This window comes from Ceratotherium simum, chromosome 18 (genome assembly GCF_057802395.1).
Source record: "Ceratotherium simum simum isolate JZ-2026a chromosome 18, ASM5780239v1, whole genome shotgun sequence".
NCBI lineage: Eukaryota > Metazoa > Chordata > Mammalia > Perissodactyla > Rhinocerotidae > Ceratotherium > Ceratotherium simum.
Genome location: NC_141917.1, coordinates 42,820,501 through 42,847,237, shown reverse-complemented (window position 1 = coordinate 42,847,237; position 26,737 = coordinate 42,820,501). Strand labels below are relative to the sequence as shown.

Here is a 26,737-nt window from a genome sequence, read left to right as displayed (position 1 = left end):
GCTCAATACAAGAGTTCATATGTTTCATTTTGCTTTTGATTTTTAGGAATTTTCTTAATTATGTCAAATAATAAATTAATATAAAAAGTCAAATTTATAAAACAAAGTATATTCACAGAAGTCTCAGTTCCCTGTCTGCTATACTTTATTTCCTCCCTCCCCCTAGAGGTTACTTGTTTTGGTTTTTCTTTTATTTTCAAAAATAGTGTGTATATATAAATATTCTTAATTGATGTGTAATTTAAACATATGTGAGTAAATATAGTAATATCACTTGTAACTTTCTGTGGTGATAGAAATCAAAAAGTGGTTGCCTGGGTTTGACTAGAAAGAGGCTGAGGGAACTTTTGGGGATGACAGAAATTCTTATCCCTGTCCTCCTATCACCTCCTAGCATATTGTGCTTAGAAAAAGCACACTGGGCCTAAAGAAGACATTGCTGGTACAGGAAAGATTCCCTCTCAGGAAAGGAAAGAAACAGTACTAAGATCACAGGAATTAAATAATTTTTGGAGAAAGGTCAACAGGAATAGAGCATATTCTAAATGTAATATTCTTGGACTAAAAACTTGAAAATATTTTGCATTTTTTTTTTTTTTTTTTTTTGGTAAGGAAGATCAGCCCTGTGCCAACATCTGCCAGTCCTCCTGTTTTTTTGCTGAGGAAGACTGGCCCTGGGCCAACATCCGTGCCCATCTTCCTCCACTTTATATGGGATGCTGTCACAGCATGGCTTGCCAAGTGGCACGTCGGTGCGTGCCCGGGATCCGAACCGGCGAATGCCGGGCCACCGCAGCGGAGCACGCACACTTAACCACTTGCGCCACCGGGCAGGCCCCTGCATTTTAGGATAGACATCAAACTCAGTTGTAAGGAAAAACAAATTACCTTTTAAGAAATTTTGTTTTTAGTGATCATAATTTATTCCAAATTTAAGGGAATTAACTTATTTATTCTAAGCTATAATAATCTGGGTCTCATCAAACTCTTTTCGAGTAGCCTTTTCACTCTCATTTTTTGAAATCTATTTTTAATGACTGATTCCTCCTTTTTTGCATTTAGGGCAACAGAGAAGTTTGATGATTGTGAAGCAAAACGTGATACCCCCACCTCATGCACTGTGGATTATTCTCCTGTGTATTTTGTCAACATTGAAGTCTGGGTAGAAGCAGAGAATGCCCTTGGGAAGGTTACATCAGATCATATCAATTTTGATCCTATAGATAAAGGTAGTTATAAATCTGAATTTGAGAATTTATTAGAATATACAGTGGTTTAAAAATTAAAGTAGTTTTTAGATTTTAATTAATGTAGAAACAAGCATTTATTTTATTATCTTAGTGACTTTTACAAATTCCTTTTTGTTTTTTTGTAAGTAAGACCAGCCCCGAGGTAACGTCCATGCCAATCCTCCTTTTTTTGCTGAGGAAGACTGGCCCCGGGCTAACATCTGTGCCCATCTTCCTCCACTTTATATGGGTCGCTGCCACAGCATGGCCTGACAAACTGGGCATTGGTGTGCGCCCGGGATCCGAACTCAGGCCACCAGCAGCGGAGCACATGCACTTAACCACTAGGTCACGGGGCCGGCCATACAAATTCATTTTATCAACAACATTAAGAATAATTTGGAAAAAGAAAAATATCCATAATCCCAGGACACTCACAGCTATTTTTACTTTGGATATTCTAGTATTTGTCCAATTATCAAATATTTTACAGCATTGTAATCATAGTATACCTGTTCCATTTTTATTCTTTTTAAAATTTTATAAATCATAAACATTTAATTATCTTTTGATATCTGAACGTGAAAAGATTAACAAATGTAATAAAGTGACAAGGAAAACTAAAGTTTCTTTAGAAAGCTTTTCTTTCCATTTATAATACTATGGTGTAGCATTGTTTTCAGAGAAATTAGTTTATTTGGTAAGAATAAATTAATATTGTGAAATAAAGAAAATGTAAAGAGTATATTTGAGTTTATATAAGAAGTTGTGAAATTAAAATATGATAAACATTGGAATTTATTTTATTCTTCAGTGAAGCCCAATGCACCACATAATTTGTCAGTCAACAACTCAGAGGAACTATCTAGTATCTTAAAATTGACATGGATCAACTCAAATATTAAGAATTTTATAACACTGAAATATAACATTCAATATAGGACCAAAGATGCCTCAACTTGGAGCCAGGTAAATTGAAAGTTACTGTTTATTCAGGTGGTCTTTCTTGCAACCCTTTAACCTAAAAGTCCCAATCATTTTCTGAATGTCTTAAGTGTCTGGTTATGTGAAATATTTTACTTGACACCTCTTCTAGATCTGTATTTCAAGCAAGGGCAGACAGAAAGACATCCAGATGGAAAATATAGTTTTGCTGCATACAGTAGCTTTTAAGTGAAATTATGGAAGTGATGCAGGGTGGTAGGGAATAGCATTTTTGATGGGAGGTGAAAGGAACACAAATAATAAGCAGATTACATGGAGTGAAAATGAGGAGATTATATGAATAAGGTAGAGCAGAAGTTGGCAAACTACATCTACAGGCCAAATTCAGCCTGCCACCTGTTTTTGTAAATAGAGTTTTATTGGAACATAGCCACACACATTTGTTCACATATTGTTTCTGGCTATTTTTGTGCTACAATGGAAGAGTCCAGTAGTTGCAACAGAGGCCATCTGGCCCACAGCCTAAAATATTTACTATCTAGCCCTTTATAGAAAGTTTGCCAACCCTTGAGGTAGAGAATAGGTTTGGTGGGGAACTTGTAAGACTGAAAAGGAAAAGAACAGTGTAACCAAAGATGATACTGTCAGCAAAAAGAATACTTGGAGCTTTTTAAAAGGCTATCCCCATGGCATTGAACTTCCCTTAATATTCTTTGTTATAACTCTATTTACCACTAACAGTGTGCTTTTGCTTTGTTTCTGTGGTTGCAATAATGAGCTTATAAGGAAATTGAGCCCATGACCTTACTACTTTTGTCCTCCATTCCACTTATGTAAAGGGCTCAGAATATAACCAGAAAAAGCAACAAACCAAAATGGATTAATGCTTCCTGTTGTACAGAGAGGATACTATACCCGAGTTCTTTAAAATATTTTTTAATATCATAGCATCTTAATTCATTGGTAGAAAAATGACTGACACTTATTTTGTTATCCAGTATTGAAATTGATACTAGAAAGAACCAGTTATTTATCTATGTTTGGTCTCCTCTTTTTTCCTGAAAACCAAGTTTATCTACAATGATAGCTTTAGTCTTTCTTGATTGGGCTAGATATCTTCCTTTTACCTATCCAGATCTTATACTCTACCCTTCTTCACCCTACTCTTTGTCTTGGGCTGCTGACTTGTATGGATTTCATATGTGGGTTCCTATTCCCTCTAGTTGCCTAGTGAGTTTGGTTAATGGGAGGAGGGGACCTGGCAAGAGAGAGAGATAGAAGTGAGATCAGCACATTTGTTTTCCCTGCTTCCTCCCTAGAGCTGCCCCAGGTGTCTCAGCCTAAGGTCACTGCTCCTCTCAAGTTATTCCTATCTGACCCTCTTCCAGGTTCTGGTACCTTCCCTCATCCCTTTGGACTTAGGGGTGGTAATAGCTACAAGCCTCAGAGTACTGACTACACTATCTAGGTTTCCCTACACTCTGCCCTTATTCCCTTTAGTAAACTCTCCTTGAATTAAATTCTAATTGGAATGTGCCATCTTTTTCCTGCTGAGACCCTGAGTGTTATAAGCCCCATGGAAGAAAGAAAACTAAAGGAAGAAAGGATTAGTAATAGATGTTTTCATACTTCCCAAGTCTGTTAACTTTACTGATTTTGACTGCTTTTTGACTTACATTTATTTCTCTCCAGATCCTGAGTTTAATTTATTAGTCTTGTTTCATTAAATTAGTTTCTAAAATCTTAAGCATTTTAGAAGACCGATAGTAAATACCATTGGGTTTATTGTTGGTAAATTCACTTTATTTTCAGATTCCTCCTGAAGATACAGCATCCACTCGATCTTCATTCACTGTCCAGGACCTTAAACCTTTTACAGAATATGTGTTTAGGATTCGTTGTATGAAGGCAGATGGTAAAGGATTCTGGAGTGACTGGAGTGAAGAAGCAAGTGGGATCACATATGAAGATAGTAAGTCAATAAGTATATGAAGAAATAAAGCTAGCATTGGAATTCTGGCTATGAACTGTGTCTCATATTAGACATCATTGCTTCTTATTTTGTGATCATTTTAGCCAAGCTAGTGTTTTACACTTTTATTTTTAAGGACATCAAGATATAAAATTTAATTGCATTATTGATAGTATAAATCTATTTGATACCTAAAAAATTATCATGGGATGGTGTCTTAGATACCATGAGAAAACCATTGACTTAACGGTTGATAAGTCCAGAACATTTTTTAAAGGAGAGTGGTCCAGAAATATCCCTAAGTGGAGAATTATATCCTGAATCATTAAAAGCGCTCTATCTAGCAAAATATACCTTAGACCTTCACCATCAGAAAGATATTTATACTATATTTTTTATTTATTTATTTATTTATTTTTTAATAATTTTATTTATTTTTTACCCCCAAAGCCCCAGTAGATAGTTGTATGTCATAGCTGCACGTCCTTCTAGTTGCTGTATGTGGGACGCGGCCTCAGCATGGCCAGAGAAGCGGTGCGTTTATGCCCCCCCGGGGTCTGAACCTGGGCCGCCAGCAGCGGAGTGCGCGCACTTAACCGCTAAGCCACGGGGCCGGCCCTATATTTTTTATTTATATTTTTCTACCGGCACTTGATAAGCCCCTGGAAAAAGATCTTGGAGTTTTGGTTGGTTGGTTGATTTTCATTTTTCTTTTTTTCCCATGATTATACAATGCATATAGTATAGAATCTAAAAGGTGTAAAAGGATATATGGTCTAAAGTAAGATTTCGTCTCCAAAGCAGCTAACATTACTAATTTCTTCTGTAGCCATCTAGAAATAGTCCTATGGCATATAGATTTTTCTTTTTGAACATTTTCCTATCACAGTCTCACACTTTAGGTGTCAGTGGCAGCAGCCATGGCTTTAAAACCTCCCCTACCGTCTATATCCCTTCACTTCCAGCTCTGCTAAAGGTTTAGATAGTTATGTGAATTGAGAATGCCATAGGCAGAAAAGTAAAGTACACTTCTCTGCTAATAATTTTCTTTCATTCTTGTAAATGCCAGGAAAGAAAGCAGTCCTGCTGTTGCGGGTTTGGGGTCCTCAACCAGATTCCGTTGTCTTGGCCAGGAATTCTTAAACTGAGATTCTTGGGGCCGTTAAAGGTACTTAGGTCAGTTTGGGGGAGTACCTGAACTACTTTTTTTTTTTTTTTTTTTTTTGCTGAGGAAGACTGGCTCTGAGCTAACATCTATTGCCAATCCTCCTTCTTTTTTTCTTCCCCAAAGCCCCAGTAGATAGTTGTATGTCATAGTTGCACATCCTTCTAGTTGCTGTATGTGGGACACGGCCTCAGCATGGCCGGAGAAGCAGTGCCTCAGTGCATGCCTGGGATCCGAACCCGGGCTGCCAGTAGCGGAGCGCACACACTTAACCGCTAAGCCACCAGGCCGGCCCTGAACTACTTTAAAATGTAGACACAATATTGTGGTTGATGCTTTGTGCATTTTCTGAGGAGATGATACATAACCTTTGTCAAACCAGAGAAATGTCTGGAGCCCAAAAAGTTATGAACCATTGGATTAAGCATTTCTTTAACTTAGTAAATGAAGCCTCTAGGTTCTCTTCAGGAAATATTTCTGGACTATAAAATTTTCTTTATAATTTCATGTTCTTTATTCTTTTTGGATGCTGCACTATACTCTAAAACATATCTGTTTGAACCCCCTGTACCAGCAAGCCTTTTCCCCAGCCTTCCTGGTCTGCTTTTCCTCGTTTCTCTGTTTTGTCATCTGTAATTGCCTCTTCATGATCAACACATCACTGCTTAGATTTTATTCAGATCCTTTTTTATTCTATTGAATACCGTATTTTGTGATTATATTATAAAAGTTTTGAAAAATCAGTTGACCCTACAAGAATTTTTAAATCCTAATTACTAGCATTTCATACTTTGTTTTATAAAGTGCTTTTTGACGTGGTTGATGATTATCACAACAATCCTGTGAATTCATTTTTATTATATCCTATTACACTGAATCATGCCAACATAAGGTAATAAACTTATACTACATTTACTCCATTTATTTTAATTTATTTTAGATTCCTACATATATATATTTAGGGGGTTTAATCATGTATCTTAAATATGATTTTTCAATTTTATTTTTTGTCGTAAGAAATAGTGTTGCATCTTTGGTTATTGCTTAGGATATATTTATAGCTTTACAATTTTAAGCTTAGAAAACAGTTCCCAATATAATCTAAATCATCAAGCTCTTACCCTAAATAAAGGAAGTCCTAGGCATATTGTGTTGGGTTGGCAAAATGCTGGTATAAAGAAAGAGTTAAAGACACCATGTCATTGAAGGGCAAGAACATTATAATTTCTAGGATTTTATTTTATTGTTACAGTAAAAACTTTTATTTTAAAAAGTTTATGTATTCCTTTAGGACCATCCAAGGCACCAAGTTTCTGGTATAAGATCGAGCCATCCCGTACTCATGGCCATAGATCTGTGCAACTCATATGGAAGGTAAAAAAAATTGCATATTTATATTTTTTAATCTCATATAAATACATTTTATATGGTATTATGAGTGGAGTTTTTTAACTTAAATTTTTATCTATCTTAATATCAGCAAAGCATTTGATAACTTTTTAATAAATAAACACATGGAGCTTTGTATATACTACACAGAAGTCAGATTCATAAACTGCACGTAATACCTCATAGATACTTAGCACAGTTTTATGAACGTTCTGTCAGAAGAAAGATGTTGTCTTTTATTGAACTTTCCTGAATGCCTCACAGAAAATAATTAATAAAGGTTTTGGGTAATCAAAATGGATGCCAATAATAGGAAATATAAAATTTTTGTGCACTTCATAAATGTGCATGAGTGGATCATACTGAAATGTAGAGAGGAATACTCAGGCCTAGAATAATTTAGACCCACATAGCCACAGTGCAGAGTTGTATACAGAACTAAAAGCTGAAAGAATGTTGCTACTTTTCCTCTTAGTTGAAGTCATGCCTTTACTCTTCATTCAGTATGTAGTAGTTTTACTTTAGTAGTGAGTTCAAAATGAAGTTGCCAGTCCCTTCCAAGTAAATATTTAGAGATTTAACATTAAAAGCAGAATTAAATAACTGATTAACTTTAAGATTTACGTTAATCTTTAATAAAAGAAATATATTTGTAAAATAAACTATTTTATTATAGACATTGCCTCCTTTTGAAGCCAATGGAAAAATCTTGGATTATGAAGTGACTGTCACAAGATGGAAATCACGTTTACAAAATTACACAGTTAATGGCACAGAACTGACAGTAAACCTCACAAATGATCGCTATATAGCAACTCTAACAGCAAGAAATCTGGTTGGCAAATCAGATGCATCTGTTCTAACTATCCCTGCCTGTGACTTTCAAGGTTTGTGTCTGTGAGATGGAGCCTGACTTAATGGATGGGAAAAGGTGGTTAAGTATGGTCAGGGCTCCCATAAAAAAGCATAAGTATTCTAAGACTGTCTCCTCAGTATCAGCAATGATTGTATTTTCAGAAATCAGTCAGCAGCCAAATAATCTGTTCCATCATTATGTGGCTCACTTAAACTTTTCAGAAAGCTACTTAGTTCATTTAATCATTTTCTGATTACTTATCTGTTTTTTTAAATATTGTTTTAAGATTTTGTGAACTTTATATGCATATGACTTAAATATATTGTTTATCTATAGCTTTATCTGTAGATTTCAAAGAAGAAAAAATTGCAATTTCTATGCACAAAACATTAGGAGAGTTTTAGGAGAGGGAGAATTTAAGTTTCAAAATAAATTGACTACTTTACATGTGAATTATAATAAAGTGCTTTAATTTATGCAAATACATGTTAAAATTATATGCTACAAAAACTGATAGCAAGATAGAGCACATGGTTATAAAAATGAGTGTAAAATATCGAAATTTCAAATTTTTAAATGTTCATTTTATCATACCAGTATTCAAACTTTGTTTTTAAAGCTACTCACCCTGTAATGGATCTTAAAGCCTTTCCCAAAGATAATGTGCTTTGGGTAGAATGGACTGCTACAAATGGATCTGTAAACAAATATATACTGGAGTGGTGTGTGTTATCGGATACATTGCCCTGTATCCCAGACTGGCAACAAGAAGACGGTACCGTACATCGCACCTATTTAAGAGGTATACCTGGCTAGAAACATTTAAGCTGATATCCTTTTTCTAACTCTTCAGACAGATTTTTCTTTTACATATTCTTTTCTGCTTTATAGGCATTGCGGTCCATTGAAAAGACTTCTAATTTAGCATAGTTACTAGTTGCATCTAGTTTACTAGATGTATGACTCAGCAAGTCACACTTAATCCCTCTGAACTGCAGAGTCTGTTTATGGACAAGGCGGGGTTAATAACTATCTTCTTTCTATACTCCAATGTTGTTTTGATCATCAAAGGAATGCTCACAAACCTGTAAAGTAAGAGAGAAATGTTAGATAAACCAAGCTCTGCTGCTAACTAGTTGTATGTTCTCTGTACCTGATTTAACTCCCTCATCTTTCAGTGAGAAAATACTTTCCGATAGCATCTGGATAACTTATTGACTTTTTTTTTTTTTAATTTTTTGTTTATTGCAGTAACATTGGTGTATAACATTGTATAAATTTCAGGTGTACATCATTATACTTCTATTTCTGCATAGATTACATCATGTTCACCACTCAAATACTAATTACAACCCATCACCACACACACACCACCTTTCGCCCTCCTCCCTCCCCCCTTCCCCTCTGGTAACCACCAATCCAATCTCTGTCTCTATGTGTTTGTTTATTGTTGTTATTATCTACTACTTAATGAAGGAAATCATACGGTATTTGACCTTCTCCATCTGAGTTATTTCACTTTGCATAATACCCTCAATGCTTATTGACTTCTTATAGCTGTTGAACAGGGGATGCAGAACTAGAGCTCAGATTTTCTTATGTCTCTTAGTTGTACTATGTATTTAAAAGTACTAATGAAGGACAGAAAGTAATGATATTATAGAGCTCCAAAGTGGATTGCTCTGCGTTTTATAGTACTAATTAAGTGGCTTTAAAGTGATATAACAACTTTAAAGAGAAAACAAAAACACTCAGCTTCTGTGTTTTTTTAGTAAAGAAGGATAACCATTAGAATTCAGCTATAAATAATACGATTAATCAGAGAAAAGCTCTAAGCAAAGACATACATGCATTAAAATTTGTGAGCTTTATTCGTAAAATAGGCTGTTTGCCCCTCATTAACCTATTATTTAATATACAATTTTAATAAACTTGGTTTCTAGTTTATCAACCTTATCAAATTAAAAGCAGATTAGAGCTAGAGAGGAGACAGATTAGTAATAACTGGACAATAGAAACTTTTTTATTTTGCTGAGGAAGATTTGCTCTGAGCTAACAACTGTTGCCAATCTTCCTCTTTTTTTTCCTTGAGGAAGAGTCACCCTGAGCTAACATCTGTGCCAGTCTTCCTCCATTTTGTATGTGGGTCACTGCCACAGCATGGCTGACAAGTGGTGTAGGTCCACATCCAGGATCCAAACCCACAAACCCAGGCTGCCGAAGTAGAACGCGTTGGACTTAACCACTACACCACTGGGCCAGCCCAGAAACTTTTTAAATAAAGCATAGCATAGGCTCTGGAGACCTTCAGGTTGTACAGGTAGCCCCATATAGCTCAGTAGCCCTGATAATATCGCTGTGTTACAGCAGAATATAAAAATTATTCATCCTCTTGATATTATTGAGTCATCAAGAAAAGATAACTCTGTGTAAGAAGGTAAAGGAGCATATGTAACTTCATGAACAATAGGGAAATACAAGTTGTTGTTGACAGTATAAACTTCAGTATAACAAACACCTTATTTTCTGATATGGACAGATAAAATGCTGTAGAAAAAGAAGAATTTTACTGTTGTGTGCTAAAGGAATAGATAGATTACTTCGTTAATTTGGAGAGATTATAAATAAAGGAAGTATTAAAGATAATTTTTTCTTTTAAAATTGTGTGACTTTCTGGGGGAAATAACACTAATTCTTTTTTTCCCAGTCACCTGAGAAACCAGGGCCATTAGTGCTTTCCCTAGCTCTTAATAGTGGCTTGCTCATTAGGCAGTCCTCAGAGAATTAAGTAAGATGTACTAAATTGTCAAACTATAAGTAAGACCCAGGATAATTTGAGATCACTGTTTTGTAAATCCTGAATATAAACGCAATTGTTACTTTTATTGACAATATAAATTTTTTTTTTATCCACTGTATTGGCAATAAAAGTAACCTTTTACTTTTATTAACAGTTTTACTTTATTAAGCTTGAGTCTGGTACACAAAAGGCGATGCTTGCTTAAAAAGCTGAAGTGTTAAAAGTACAATCATCATGAAATTATAATATAAAAATAAATAATGGAATTAGACTTTTTTGTTATAGGGAAAAAAGACGCTTAATCTACTATTCTTACTTTAGGGAACCTAGCAGAGAGCAAATGTTATTTGATAACAGTTACTCCAGTATATGCTGACGGACCAGGAAGCCCTGAGTCTATAAAGGCATACCTTAAACAAGCTCGTAAGTACAAACTCACTTTCTTTGAAAAATGTTGGGTTTTGTATTAACAAAGACATTTTAGCCCTTTAAATGAAAATATGTCTCATTATGTTCAAATAATTTCATGATAAAATTTTACTAAATTCTAATGATTTTCAGTTAGCAAATACCTTTATTCTGTTCCAGCACCTTCCAAAGGACCTACTGTTCGGACAAAAAAAGTGGGGAAAAATGAAGCTGTCTTAGAGTGGGACCAACTTCCTGTGGATGTTCAGAATGGATTTATCAGAAATTATACTATATTTTATAGAACTATCATTGGAAATGAAACTGGTAATAAAACGATATCAGTTATTAAGAATCAGATGTTTTTTTCCTTAAGTTTTTAAATACTAACTTAAGTCTCATTTTCTTATGTTACGCATCTTAGTATAGTCATGCACCACATAACGATGTTTTTGGTTAACAACAGACCGCACATACAACAGTGGTCCCGTAAGATTAGTACCATGTAGCCTAGGTGTGTAGTAGGTTATACCATTTAGCTTTGTATACGTATACTCAATGATGTTCACATGGCGACGAAATCGCCTAATGATGCATTTCTCAGAATGTATCCCTGTTGTTAAGTGACAATGACTATATAGTATATTATCCTCAAAAAGAGACACCTGAGAATATGCCTTATGGTTGTACTGTTAAAGAAATATTGTGTTGCACTTATAGAATAATATTGTCAGAGTTATGAAAGTTGTTTTCTGATAAATTATATTTATATTCCTTTTTTAATGCTTTCACAATGTCAAATATAGGCCAAATGAAGCAAAAACATTGAATAGTTGAATAAAGCACACTTATTGATTTCTTCTAGCTGTGAATGTGGATTCTTCCCACACAGAATATACACTGTCCTCTTTGACTAGTGACACTTTATACATGGTACGAATGGCAGCGTACACAGACGAAGGTGGAAAGGATGGGCCAGAATTCACTTTTACCACACCGAAGTTTGGTAAGAAATAATGACTTTTGATCTTTCTTTTCTTCTCTTTCTTTCTTTTTAAAATTTAATCATACTAATACTGACTTAGTGTATATGCTAAAATTTTATTAAAAGTACATCTTTGGGTTCATAGAAATGAAGTGTTAATAAATAAATGATGATTGTTATATTGTTGTTTTTCTGGTTTTGGTTGTTCCTTTAAACTATAGAAAATATTTTTCTTCACCTTTTTTGTAGTTTCATTAACTGTTTCTGACTAATTTCACCTATACTCTATAAATCCCAAAAGAATTTGTATGTCTTTCTAAATGGGTTCATTTTTTCACTGGTAAAACTTGGGTGTCGTCTCTTTCCTTCTTCTCTTGTTCCTTCCTTTTTTAGGCAGGTTGCTGGAAAGACTAGTCCACCCTTGCAGTCTCCTCTCTTCCATACCTCCAGCTCAGTCTTTAACCTCCTGAAACCAGGCTTCCAGCCCACCAGTCCACTGACACCTCTCTGGTGTCACTCATAGAAGACCTCTTAGTTGTCATATCCAATGCGTGCTTTTTAGGCTTCATCTTTTTTTCCTACACTTCTCAGTCTTTGACTCTGTTGGCCTCTCCATCCTTGAAACTGCCTCTTACCTTGGTTCTTTTAACCTTTTCTTTGTTTTTCTTTTTTTTTTTAAAGATTTTATTTTATTTATTTTCCCCCCCAAAGCCCCAGTAGATAGTTGTATGTCATAGCTGCACATCCTTCTAGTTGCTGTATGTGGGACTCGGCCTCAGGATGGACGGAGAAGTGGTGCCTCGGTGCGCACCCGGGATCCGAACCCAGGCCACCAGCATCAGAGCGCGCGCACTTAACCACCAAGCCACGGGGCCGGCCCTCTTTGTTTTTCTAATAGCACTCTCCTGAGTCTATTCCCTTTCTGGTACTTCCTTCTTGATTTCCTTTTCACTCTGCTTGTAAATTGTTTGTATTCTGCAGGGCTCTGTTCTTGGCTCTATTTTCTTATCTGCCTATTCAAACTCCCTGTCTATGACTTCAGCCATCCTCTCTTTCCTTCCCAAATACATTTATCTTTCTTTGTTCCATGCCGCAACCATCCAACTCTGCCAAAACCAGACACGTAGATGCAATTTCTTCGTATCTTTTTCATTTACATAAGCCAAGTATCAAGTCCTATTGATCATACCTTCTAATTACTACTTGTCTATGCCCTTTCATAATCTTTTTCTTTGACCCTAAGCTTCTCATCATTTTCTCCACCTTTTTCTGTCTTTTCCTGGTGTGTTGCTCTAGGTTAGGTTCTCACCTTCTCTGTTTTGGCTGTTTCTGTAGCCTCCCTAAGGCAGACTTAAGCTGCATTCTTTTTTGTTCTTACTACATTTTGAATCATTATAGAAATTACCTTATTTTACTGTAATTGTATTTGTAACCCCTACCCCCAAGTACCAACACAGTAAATAATAAATAGTAAGCTCCATATTCCTTGTTGGTTGAATGATTGTTGAATGAGAATAAATGGGTGAGTGACTACGTAAAATAGGTAATAAAAGATCCTCAGCTTTGCTGTGATGGCCAATAGTGAATATAGTTTCTGGGATAAGATTTGTGGTGACATGTTAATAGAATATATATGTAACAAATAATATTTGAAATAAAACTTTGTGCCATGATCTTTAGAAAAGTAAAAATAATAAACTTTTAAATATTATCCTGATTATAAAAGTAATGTTCATTATAGGGAATTTAGACTATACAGTAAAATACAAAGAGGAAGAAAAATCATTCCTAATCCCTCATCTAAAATAATCTCTTAACATGTTTGTATATCCTTCTAGTCTTTTCTATGCATACATTTTTTCCAAAATTAGATCATACCTAGTAGTATTACTTCATGACCTGCTTTTTTCACTGACCTATCTATTTTATGGATTCATTATGGTTTCTTCATGTGGCATGGGCCTTGCTCCCAAGGACCTTATAGCTTAGTTGAAAAAATACAGCATAAGTAAACAAAACAAATGGAAAGCCATTTGGGCCATTTAGACAGTAATTAGAGTAGGAATTCAAAGATATTGGTGGGGGGAGTTTTACCTTCAACAAAGGTTTTGTGGAGCAAAGATACTTGAGCCCTTGAAGTTAGGATGTGGACAGATAGGAAGAAGCAGCCATCTTAGAGCAGCATGAGTAAAGGTCCAAAGCATGAAAATATAATAAGCAGAAGTTTAGCAGCAATAAAAGGAAGGTTCTGCCTGAATTTGATTTGGTGTATATATGTATGAGAACCTTAGCATTCAAGAGTTAATATTTGCCAACCTATAGTTTATTCCCAAGGGTTGATCTGATTTCTTGATTTCCTGGGTTTCGTAGGATGTAAAGTTGCTTACAAAGGGATATGTGTGATAAAGAGATAAGACTTAGTGAATATTATATGACTGCAATATTACTTTCATACATTTTTGCTGTAAAAGACTAATTAAAAGGGGGCTAGAGGAGTTAACCGGAAACAACCATAAGGTAAATCATTAAAAAATATCTCCGGGCCTGCCCTGTGCCTTAGCAGTTAAGTGCGCACGCTCCGCTACTGGCAGCCCAGGGTTCAGACCCCGGGTGCACACGGATGCACCGCTTCTCTGGCCATGCTGAAGCCGCGTCCCACATGCAGCAACTAGAAGGGTGTGCAACTATGACATACAACTATCTACTGGGGCTTTGGGGAAAAAGAGGAGGAGGATTGGCACGGATGTTAGCTCAGGGCTGATCTTTCTCACAAAAAAAAAAATCTCCAATATAAATTTAGTGGATTCATTTGATCAATAAGCCCTCTTTTAAATGCAGATAGAGGTTCATGTGGTATTTAGGAATCTCAGGCTTGTTGCTTTTTAGATGATGATATTCCTGCTTCTGCCACTCCTTGTGCCATTTAAGATTCTCCTAAAATTCTTAGCCCTATATCAGATATATCATTTTTAAAAATAGTAAATAACTATTAATAACTATTAAAAATTTTCCTAAAGGTTACATTTTTATTCCTTGTAGGTTACATTTGTAGTTCAATTATTTTTTTATTTTTATTTTTTTTGTGAGGAAGATCAGCCTTCTAGTTGCTGTACGTGGGACGCGGCCTCAGCATGGCCGGAGAAGCGGTGCATCGGTGCGCTCCCGGGATCCGAACCCGGGCCACCAGTAGCGGAGCGCACGCACTTAACCGCTAAGCCACGGGACCGGCCCCTGTAGTTCAATTACTAAGATTGTTTTAGAGCTTTTGCAATTCTACCCAATACTCATAGAACTCAAAGATAAGCTTTTGCTAAGATTCTGCCAAGTGCAGATCATAAATGTAATAAATGGTTAAGTTTGAAAGCTCTAACTTACCAGGTGGATTATCTGTCCAATCAACTGAACTAATTTTATTCCCCCAGCCAACATAATATTGTATGCTTACTCTGTGGCCTTACTGTGTAAGGCATAAGTGGCTAGGATATGATCTGTCAAGAACAGAGGGAGGAAAATACTTAGTTTGAAAAGACTGTAAAAAAAATTAAGACAGTATTTCATCTTTTCAACAGTAATCTGGTTGGGAAGTTGCATTATTTCTCTTTAACGTATGTGTCAACAATTATTTTCCTTCTTACTCTTTTCTGTTTTTTTAGCTCAAGGAGAAATTGAAGCCATAGTTGTACCTGTTTGCTTAGCATTCCTATTGACAACCCTTTTGGGAGTATTGTTCTGCTTTAATAAGCGAGACCTGTAAGTACCCTTATTCATATTTTTGCATTTTTCCCCAGTTTTATTGAGCTATAATTTACATGCAATAAAATTCACCCATTTTAAGTGTACAGTTTGATGAATTTTTATAAATGTATACAGATGTATAACTACCACCACAGTCAAGATAGAGAATATGTCCATCACCCTAAAACGTTTCCTCATTCTGTTTTGTAGTCTTTCTTCTCCCTCAAGCCCTGGCTCCAGGCAATCACTGATTTGCTTTATGTGACTGTAGTTTTTGCCTTTTCTGGGATTTCATATAAGTAGAATCAAACAGCATGTAGTCTTTTGTGTATGACATCTTTTGCTTAGAATATTTTTGAGATTCACCTGTGTTGTTGCATATACTAATCTTTTTCTCCTTTTTATTGCTGACTAGTATTCTATAGTATAGATGTATCAAAATTTATTTATCCATACATCTGTTATGGAAGTTCCGGTTGTTTCTTTCATTTTTGGCTATGATGAATAATGTTGCAGTGAGTATTTGCATACAGATCTTTGTGTGGGCATATGTCATTTATCTTGAGTAAATACCTAATAGTGGGATTGCTGGGTCGTATGGTCAAGTGTGTATTTAACTTGATAAGAAACTGTTAAACTGTTCTTCAGAGTGGCTACACCATGTTGTATTCCCAACAGCAGTTTGAGAGTTCAAATTGTTATGTATCTTCACCAACACTTGGTATTGTCAGGGTTTTTAATTTTAGCCATTCTTTCTCATGGGTGGATAGTGCTATCTCATTGTGGTTTTAATTTCCATTTCCGTGATAACTAGTAATGGATCTTTTCATGTGCCACTTATACATCTTGCTTTGTAATGTGTTTTTTGAAATCTTTTGCCCATTTTTAAGTTGGGTTGTTTGTCAATATTGAGCTGTAAGGGTTCTTTATATATTCTGGTTACAAAATTTTTGTCAAATATATGTTTTGCAAATTCTGGTCTGTGGCTTGCCTTTTTGTTTTCTTAACTGTGACTTCAGAAAAGCAAGTTTTTAATTTTGATGAAGTCTATTTTATTAGGTTTTTTTGTATGGTTCTTACATTTTATGTTCTAAGAAATCTTTGCCTAACCCAATGTCACAAATATGTTCTCCTATGTTTTCCTCTAGAATTTTAATCACTTTAGCTCTATGTTTATTATCTATTTAGAATTTTTGTGCATGGTGTGAGGTCAGGGTCGAAGTTTATTTTTTTCTGTAGATATAGCTAGCCATTCCAGCATCATTTATTGAAAAGACTGTCTTTTCCCATTGAATTGCCTTGATACTTTTGCCAAAATCAATTATCTGTATAAATCTGGATCTAGTTGTGAACTCTCAATTCTGTTCCATTGATCTATATGTCTATTCATGCCAATATCACATTGTCTTGATTATTATAGCCCTATGGTAAGTTTTGAGAGCAGGTAGTGGAATTCCTCCAATATCTTATTTTTGAAAATTATTTTGGCTTTGCCTTTTCATATAAAATTTAATATCAGCTAATCAATTTTCTTAAAAAAAGCATGTTAGAATTTTGATTGGGATTTTATTGACTCTATAAATCAGTTTAGGGAAAAATGCAATCTGAACATGAGTTCACATGTTCATGAGTCACATGAGTGTTTCAGTCCATAAACATGGTATACTTCTGGGTTTCCTTTAATTTCCTTTTGAAATGTGTTGTAGTTTTCAGTGGACAGGCCTTGCATATCTTATGTTAAATTTATTCCTAAGTATTATTTATACTCTTGTAAATGGAGTTTTAAAAAATTTTTATTTTCTAGTTGTTCATGGCTAGTGTATAGAAATATAATTGATTTTTTTTAATATATTGATCTTGTATACTGAGACCTTGATAAATGCATTTACTCTAGTAGCTTTTTGGATTCCATAGGATTTTCTGCATATACAGTCATGTTGCCTGTGAGTAAAGATAGTTATTCCAATCTTTAGGCTTTCAGTTCATTTTCTGAATGTGCTAAGACCTCCAGTACAATGTTGAATGGAAGTGGTGAGAGCCAACATCTTTCCGTTATTCCTGATTTTAGGGGAGAAAGCATTCGCTCTTTCACCATTGCATGTGACATTAGCTGTAAATTATGGAAGTTCTTTAAAATTTCTATTTGCTGAGAGTTTTTGTCATGAATCGTTGTTGAATTTTGTCAAATGCTTTTTCTGTATCTATTGAGATGATCATATGATTTTTCTCTTTTCTTCCATGAATATGGTGAATTTTATTCATTGATTTTCAGATTTTAAACCATCCTTTCATTCCTTGGCTTTTGCTGGATTCAGCATGTTAATAATGTTTGCCTCTATGTTCATGAATAATATTGGCCTGTACTTTTTTTATGATGTCTTTGTCTAGTTTTGGAATCAGGGTAATATAGATTCTCTCATAAAATGAATGGCCTCAGAAAATTAATGGGGACTTGTTACCTCCTCTATTTTCTGGGAGAGTTTTTGTAGAATCGGTATTATTTCCTCTTTAAGTGTTTGATACAATTTACAAATGAAGCCATCTGGGCCTGAGATTTTTCTTTGTGGGAAGATTTTTAATTAAAAATTCAATTTCGGGGGGCAAGCCCCGTGGCTTAGCAGTTAAGTGTGCGTGCTCCGCTACTGGCGGCCCGGGTTCGGATGCCGGGCGTCCACCGACGCACCGCTTGTCCGGCCATGCTGAGGCGGCGTCCCGCGTACAGCAACTAGAAGGATGTGCAATTATGACATACAACTATCTACTGGGGCTTTGGGGAGAAAAAAGGAGGAGGATTGGCAATAGATGTTAGCTCTGAGCCAGTCTTCCTCAGCAAAAAGAGGAAGATTGGCATGGATGTTAGCTCAGGGCTGATCTTCCTCACACACACAAAAAAAATTCAATTTCTTTATAAATATCGGGTTATTGAAGTTTTCTTTTTCAGTCTCTTTTGGTAATTTGTCTTTCAAGGAATTTATCCAGTGATTGGTTGATTGTTCATCTATGTTGTTAACTTGATTGCTTTTCGTATTATGTCCAGATTTTATAGTTGTTCCCACAGTAGAGTCAGTCTGGTAGGATCTTATTACTCATTTTTATTTTTATATTTGAACTTTGTGTGTGTGTGTGTGAATTTGGGGTGGTGGCTATGCAGATGTTTATTAGTTTCAAATTTTCTTTTTTTTTTAATTGAGGTCATAATAATAGTTTATAACATTGTGAAATTTCAGTTGTACATTATTATTTGTCAGTCACCATATAAATGTGCCCCTTTACCCCTTATCCCTACCGCCCAACCCCCTTCCCATCTGGTAACCACTAATCTGTTCTCTTTGTCCATGTGTTAGTTTATCTTCCACATGTGAGTGAAATCATATGGTGTTTGTCTTTCTCTGTCTGGCTTATTTCACTTAACATAATACCTTCAAGGTCCATCCATGTTGTTGCGAATGGGACGATTTTGTCTTTTCTTATGGCTGAGTAGTATTCCATTGTAGATATATACCACATGTTCTTTATTCAGTCGTCAGTCGATGGGCACTTGGGTTGCTTCCACTTCTTGGCTATTGTGAATAATGCTGAGCTTATTCTTAAGATGACTCACTTTCTGTATACTTATGTACACTTACAGACTTCTGACTTTGGGCTAGGAACTATATTAACGTAAAAATACGTCAGTTTTTGATGATGGGGATATTCTAAATTAATTATTTTTTATATTATTAGACTTTCGTCCTTGAAAGAAATCAAATTTATCATATTTTATCTGGTACCAATGTGAAAATTTGTTATCTGGTTTCTTTCAGTTGGAAATTGAACATTTTTACTTTTTTTGTTGTTGTTGGGAGGGGGTGTGCCACAACGTTTTGTGATCTGGCTAGAGTGTTTAAGTGGTTTTTATTGCAGGATTTGGTTTCATAGATTTTTTTTTTAATTGAATACTGATAAATAGCTTTAGCCTTAACAATTTTTTTTAATTGAGGTAACATTGGTTAAAACATTATATAAATTTCATGTGTACATCATTATATTTCAGTTTCTGTGTGTGTTGTTATCTTCTATTTATGAGTGAGATCATACAGTATTTGACTTTCTCCCTCTAACTTATTTCGCTTAGCATAATACCCTCAAGGTCCATCCATGTGTCGCAAATGGCAAGATTTCATCTTTTTTTTATGGCTGAGTAGTATTCCATTGTATATATATACCACATCTTCTTTGCCCGTTGGTCCCTTGATGGGCACATAGGTTGTTTCCAGGTCTTGGCTATTGTGAATAATGCCACATTGAGCGTAGGGGTGCATATATCTTTACGCATTTGTGTTTTCATGTTCTTTGGATAAATACCCAGCAGTGGAATAGCTGGATCATATGGTAGTTCTATTCTTAATTTTTTTTTTTTTTTTGTGAGGAAGATCAGCCCTGAGCTAACATCCCTGCCAATCCTCCTCTTTTTGCTGAGGAAGACTGGCCCTGGGCTAACATCTGTGCCCATCTTTGTCCATATGAAATAGGACACCGCCACAGCATGGCCTGACAAGTGGTGCATTGGTCCACGCCCAGGATCCGAACCCCGGGCCACCAGCAGCAGAGCGCGCGCACTTAACCGCTACGCCACGGAGCCGGCCCGTCTATTCTTAATTTTTTGAGGACTCTCCATACTGTTTTCCATAGTGGCTGCACCAGTTTGCATTCTCACCAGCAACGTATGAGAGTTTCCTTTTCTCCACATCCTTTCCAACACTTGTTATTTCTTGTCTTGTTCGTTATAGCCATTCTGACAGGCATAAGGTGAAATCTCATTGTAGTTTTGATTTGCATTTCCATAATAGTTTTCCATTGTAGTTTTCCATTGTAGTTTTCCATTGTAGTTTTGATTTGCATTTCCATAGTGATGTTGAACATCTTTTCATGTGCCTGTTGGCCATCTGTATATCTTCTTTGGAAAAATGTCTGTTCAGATCTTTTGCCCATTTTTTAATTGGGTTGGTTGTTTTTTTGTTGTTGAGATGTATGAGTTCTTTATATTTTTGGATATTAACCCATTATCACATATATGGTTTGCGAATATCTTGTGCCAGCTGTTAGGTTGTCTTTTCGTTTTGTTGATGGTTTCCTTTGCTGTGCAGAAGCTTTTTAGTTTGATGTAGTCGCATTTTATTTTTTCTCTTGTTTCCCTTGCCTGGTCAGACATGGTATTTGAAAATATGCTGCTGAGACCAATGTCGAAGAGCGTACTGCTTATATTTTCTAGAAGTTTTATGGTTTCAGGTTTTACATTCAAGTCTTCAACCCACTGTGAATTTTTGTGTATGGTGTAAGATGGTCTACTTTCATTCTTTTGCATGTGGCTGACCAGTTTTCCCAACACCATTTATTGAAGAGACTTTTCATTCTCCATTGTACAGTCTCGGCACCCTTGTCAAAAATTAGGTGTCCAGAGATGTGTGGGTTTATTTCCGGGCTCTCGATTCTGTTCCATTGATCTGTGTGTCTGTTTTTGTGCCAGTACCATGCTGTTTTGGTTACTATAGCTTTGTAGTATATTTTGAAATCATGGCGTGTGATACCTCCAGCTTTGTTCTTTTTTCTCAGGATTCCTTTGGCTATTTGGGGTCTTTTGTTGTTGCATATAAGTTTTAGGATTCTTTGTTCTATTTCTGTGAAAAATGTTGTTGGAACTTTGATAGGGATTGCATTTAATCTGTAGATTGCTTTAGGAAGTATGGACATTTTAACTATGTTCATTCTTCCAATCCAAGAGCACGGAATATCTTTCCATTTATTTGTGTCTTCTTCAGTTTCTTAGAACACTGTTTTTAGTTTTCAGTATACAAGTCTTTCACCTCGTAGGTATTTTATTCTTTTTGTTGCAATTGTAAATGGGATTGTATTTTTAATTTCTCTTTCTACTACTTTGTTGTTAGTGTATAGAAAAGCAACTGATTTTCATATGTTGCTTTTGTATCCTGCAACTTTACTGTATTCATTTAGTATTTCTAGAAGTTTTTTTGGTGGATTCTTTAGAGTTTCTATATATAAAATCATGTCATCTGCAAATAGTGATGATTTCACTTCTTCCTTTCCAATGTGGATCCATTTCTTTTTTTTTTTTTTTTTTGCCTGATTGCTTTGGATAGGACTTGCAACACTATGTTAAATAAGAGTGGTGAAAGTGGGCATCCTTCTCGTTCTTAGAGGGATAGGTTTCAGTTTTTCACCATTGAGAATGATATTAGCTGTGGGTTTGTCATATATGGCCTTTATTATGTTGAGGTACTTTCCTTCTATACCCATTTTATTCAGAGTTTTTATCATAAATTGATGCTGTATCTTGTCAAATGCTTTCTCTGCATCTACTGAAACGATCATGTGATTTTTGTTCTTCATTTTGTTAATGTGGTGTATCATGTTGATTGATTTGTGGATGTTGAACCATCCCTGTATCCCTGGAATAAACCCACTTGATCAAGGTGTATGATCTTTTTAATGTATTGTTGTATTCGACTTGCTAGTACTGTGTTGAGGATTTTTGCATCAGTGTTCATCAGTGATATTGGCCTGTGATTTTCTTTTGTTGGTTGTCCTTGTCTGGTTTTGGTATCAGGGTAATGTTGGCTTTGTAGAATGAGTTAGGAAGCTTGGGAAGGATAGGTATTAAGTCTTTTGAACGTATGGTAGAATTCACCAAAGGAGCTGTCTGTCATGGGCTTTTATTTTGGGGGAGGTTTTTGATTACTGTTTTGATCTCCTTACTGGCGATTGGTCTATTCAAACTCTCTATTTCTTCTTGATTCAGTTTTGGAAGTTTTTAGGATTCTAAGAATTTATCCATTTCTTCTAGGTTATCCAATTTGTGGCATATAGCTTTTCATAATATTCTCTTATAATCTTGTGTCTTTCTGGGGTGTCTGTTGTAATTTCTCCTCTTTCATTTCTGATTTTATTTATTTGAGCCTTCTCTTTTTTCTTGGTGAGTCTAGCTAAAGGGTTGCCAATTTTATCTTTTCAAAGAATCAGCTCTTTGTTTCATTAATTTTTTTTTCTTTTTTTTTTTTTTAGTCTCTATTTCATTTATTTCTGATTTTATTTTTATTATTTCCTTCCTTCTACTGATTTTAGGCTTTGTTTGTTCTTCATTTTCCAGTTCCTTTGGGTGCACAGTTCCTTTGGGTACACTGTTAGCTTGTTTATTTGAGATTTTTCTTGTTTGTTGAGGTAGGCCTGTATTGCTGTAAACGTCCCTCTTAGAACGGCTTTTGCTATATCCCATAAATTTTAGCATGTCGTATTTTCATTTTCATCTGTCTCCAGGTATTTTTTGATTTCTCCTTTGATTTCTTTGTTGACCCAATAGTTGTTCAGTAGCATTTTGTTTAATCTCCACATATTTGTGGCTCTTCCAATTTTCTTCCTGTAGTTAATTGCTATTTTCTTACCATTGTGGTCAGAAAAGATGCTTGGTATTATTTCAGTCTTCTTAAATTTATTGAGACTTGTTTTATGGCCTAATATGTGATCTAGCCTGGAGAATGTTCCATGTACATTTGAAAAGAATGTGTGTTCTTTGGTTTTTGGGTGGAATGCCCTGTATATATCTACTAAGTCCATTTGGTCTAGTATGTCATTTAAGGCCAACGTTTCCTTATTGATCTTCTGTTCAGATGATCTGTCCATTGGTGTAAGTGGAGTGTTAAAGTCCCCTACTGTTATTGTGTTGCTGTCTATTTCTCCTTTTACGTCTGTTAATAATTGCTTTATATATTTAGGTTCTCCTATGATTTGTGCATAGATAGTTCACGTGTTAGGTCTTCTTGTTGGATTGTTCCCTTTATTATTATGTAGTGCCCTTCTTTGACTTTTTACAGTTTTTATTTTAAAGTCTATTTTGTCTGATATAATTATTGCTACTCTAGCTTTCTTTTCATTACCATTTGCATGGAGTATCTTTTTCCATCTCTTCACTTTCAGTTTGTAAGTGTCTTTAGGTCTGAAGTATGTCTCTTGTATGCAGCATATATATGGGTCTTGTTTTTTTATCCAATCAACCACCCTGTCTCTTTTGATTGGAGAATTTAGTCCACTGACATTTAAAGTAGCTATTGATAAGAATGTACTTACTGCCACTTTTTAACTTTTTTTTTGGGTGTTTTAGTAGTTCTCTGTTCCCTTTCTTCTTGTCTTGCTGTCTTCCCTTGTGGTTTGATGGCTTTCTTTAGTATTGTGCTTGGGTTCCTTTCTCTTAATTTTTTGTATATTTATTATAGGTTTCTGGTTTGTGATTACTGTGAAGTTCATATATGATAACCTACATATATTGCAGTCAATATTAAGTTGATGATGTCAAGTTTGACCTCTTGCTAAAAGCTCTACTCTTTTATTCCCCTCCTCCCACATTTTATGTTTTTGATATCATACTTAACCTCTTTTGTGTGTGTGTGTGTATATCCGTTACCCTCTTATCATGGAAAGAGATAATTTTAGTACTTTTGTCTTTTGACCTCCACGTTAGCTTCATTGGTGGTTGATCTGCTCCCTTTACTGTATATTTGCCTTTACCAGTGATTTTATTGTTTTGTTTTGTTTTGTTTTTGATAATTTTCTTAGTCCTATTTGTGGTCTTTTCTTTTGCACTTATATAAGTCCCTTTAGCATTTCTTGTAAGGCTGGTTTATTGGTGATAAACTCTTTTAGTTTGTGCTTGTCTAGAAAACTCTTTATCTTGCCTTCCATTCTGAATGAGAACCTTGCCGTGTAGAGTATTCTTGGCTGTAGGTTTTTTCCTTTCAGCACTTTAAATATATCGTGCCACTCCCTTCTAGCCTGTAAGGTTTCTGCTGAGAAGTCAGCTGATAACCTTATGGGGTTTCCTTTTTATGTAACTTGTTGCCTTTCTCTTGCAGATTTTAAGATTCTCTCTTTATCTTTAATTCTTGACATTTTGATTATAATGTGTCTTGGTGTGGGCCTCTTTGGGGTTCATCTTGTTGGGTGCTCTCTGTGCTTCTTGTACCTGGATATCTGTTTTCTTTCTTAGGTTAGGAAAATTTTCAGCTGTTATTTCTTCTGATAGATTCTCTGCCCCTTTGTCTCTCTCTTCTTTTTCTGGGACACCTACAATATGGATGTTAGTGTGCTTGATGTTGTCCCAGAGGTCTCTTAGACTGTCCTTGTTCTTTTTAATTCTTTTTTCTTTTCTGTTCAGCTTGAGTGATTTCCTCTAGTCTTTCATCCAGCTCACTGATCTGTTCTTCTGTATCATCTGTTCTGCTATTAAGTCTGTCTAGTGAATTTTTCATTTCCATTATTGTATTCTTCAGTTCTGATTGGTTTTTTTATATTGTCCAATTCTTTGTTGATGTTCTCACTGAATTCATGCATTCTTCTTCCAAGGTCAGTGAGCATCCTTATGACTATTAGTTTGTACTCTTTATCAGGTAGATTGTTTATCTCTGTTTCGTTTAGTTCTTTTTCTGAGGATTTGTCCTGTTCCCTTATTTGGAACATATTCTTTTGTCTCCTCATTTTGCCTCTTTTTCTGTATTTAAATCTATGTATTAGATAGATCAGCTACATCTCCTGCTCTTGGAGAAGTGGCCTTATATAAGAGATGCCTTATGAGGCCCAGCAGTGTGCTTCCCTTTAGTTACCAGTTCCAGATGTTCCAGGAGTGTCCCCTATATGGACTATGTGTGTCCTTCCGTTGTGGCAGGGTTGCTCTTGCTGCAGATGCCTGGGGAGGCTAGGCTGTCCCCCTGTCCAGCTGGTTGTAATGCTCAGCTGCATGAGGCTGCTGTGGTCCCTTCAGTCACTTTATCAGGCATGGGGAGCCCCACCACAGTTGGCTACAAGGTCTAATAGCACATTCTTGCTGCAATTTTTCTGATAAGTGAGTAGGCTCCCAGTGTGGCTGGTTGCTAGGCTCAGGGGCTTACAATTGCTCTAGGCCTCCGGCCTGCAAGTAGTGCAGCTGGGTGGGGCCAGCCCAGGTGTGGCAGCACACAGTTGTTTCAGGCATTGAAAGGTGAGGCCGATCCCCTGTGTGGCTGTTTGAGAAGCACAAGTCTTCTGCAGCTGACAAGCCCCACCACCTGCAGGCCCACACACTCTGTCGGTGCAATCCTGCCCTGTACGCACACCCCAGACCACTAAAGTGGACCCACTTACCCTGCTGCAGAGGCCCCATACCCTCTGCCAACGCAGGCCCACCCCCATGCACACCCTGCCTGGCAGAGGCAGACCCACTTGCCCTGCTGCAGAGGTCCCACATGCCCCACCTATGTGGGCCCACTGTTGGGTGGGGCCAGTCCCTAAGACCAGCTGCCTGTCCTAGCTGAGCTGGATTAAATCAGTGCTCTAGTGGGTGGGGCAAACCACTATGCTAACAGGTCAGGGGAAGAACTCCAATGGCGTCTGCCAGTGTGTCAGCACACTTTTACTAGGTCATAATAATGGCTGCCACCAATGTCTCAGTCTCTGGGGAGGCGGTCCCAGCCACCTCCTGCCTCACTGAGTTGCACCCAGAACCTATCAAGTGAGTCTCTTTTCAACAAAGGATTATGTACCTTTCTTTCTGGTGATTTTAGGTTGCTTTCCAAAATGGGTGAATTTGTGTGTGGGGCCTTTAAGAGTAAGCTTTTCTTTCTCTTATGTTGGATAGCTTTTCTGGGGGTATTCCCTGTTGTTGTTAATAGCCAGCAAAGCCAGTTATGACACTTGTCTTGGTTGTGCGGAGTTCAAAAACTGCTTATTGTGGCAAAGCTTTCCCACTCAGATCCCCCACTCCTCCAGGGAAAGCTTCGTAGCTTAAAATTGCTCCTAGCCATGAAGTGCCACAGCTGGAATGTGGCTTTTTCCTCTCCGGAACGGAATTTCTGCCTCTTCCACCTCAGTCAGCGCTGTCCCTTGTTGTGAGGGTTCTTTCTATCCATTTTCCCGTTCTCTCTCAGGGTAATTGTTCCAAAGGTAGTGGTAAATTTGTTGTGTCCATGGGAGGAGGTGAGTTCAGAGTCCTCCTATGCTTCCATCTTCCCAGCCTCCTCTCTAGCCTTAACAATTTTTTATGACTAGATTAAGATCCTTATGCATTTTTAACAGTATTTTTATATTGGTTACAAGAAAAATAATTTTTTTTGTTGGCTTTGGGGTACAGTAGGTATTTTGGGTTTATTTAATTGGTTTGATTCTTAAGATTCTTAGATGAACATGTTTAGAAATAAGGACTATTTGTTGTTCATTACATGGGGTTCTACATAT

At 36.3% G+C, this 26,737-nt stretch overlaps 1 protein-coding gene across 4 annotated transcripts in view; it reads left to right on the top strand.

Moving 5' to 3' along the window:
* Positions 1 to 26,737, top strand: part of IL6ST (interleukin 6 cytokine family signal transducer) — a 64,463-nt gene that overhangs the window by 31,706 nt on the left and 6,020 nt on the right. For 3 of the 4 annotated variants that reach the window (XM_014781644.2, XM_087443288.1, XM_004422827.3), the window contains 10 exons: positions 1,063 to 1,229; positions 2,044 to 2,198; positions 3,987 to 4,146; positions 6,603 to 6,685; positions 7,377 to 7,587; positions 8,176 to 8,358; positions 10,678 to 10,779; positions 10,945 to 11,091; positions 11,630 to 11,770; positions 15,403 to 15,499. In XM_014781644.2, the coding sequence (XP_014637130.1) occupies positions 1,063 to 1,229; positions 2,044 to 2,198; positions 3,987 to 4,146; positions 6,603 to 6,685; positions 7,377 to 7,587; positions 8,176 to 8,358; positions 10,678 to 10,779; positions 10,945 to 11,091; positions 11,630 to 11,770; positions 15,403 to 15,499 (1,446 nt within the window). The remainder of the gene's footprint in view (positions 1 to 1,062; positions 1,230 to 2,043; positions 2,199 to 3,986; positions 4,147 to 6,602; positions 6,686 to 7,376; positions 7,588 to 8,175; positions 8,359 to 10,677; positions 10,780 to 10,944; positions 11,092 to 11,629; positions 11,771 to 15,402; positions 15,500 to 26,737) is intronic. The other variant, XM_014781643.2, reaches the window with a different exon arrangement.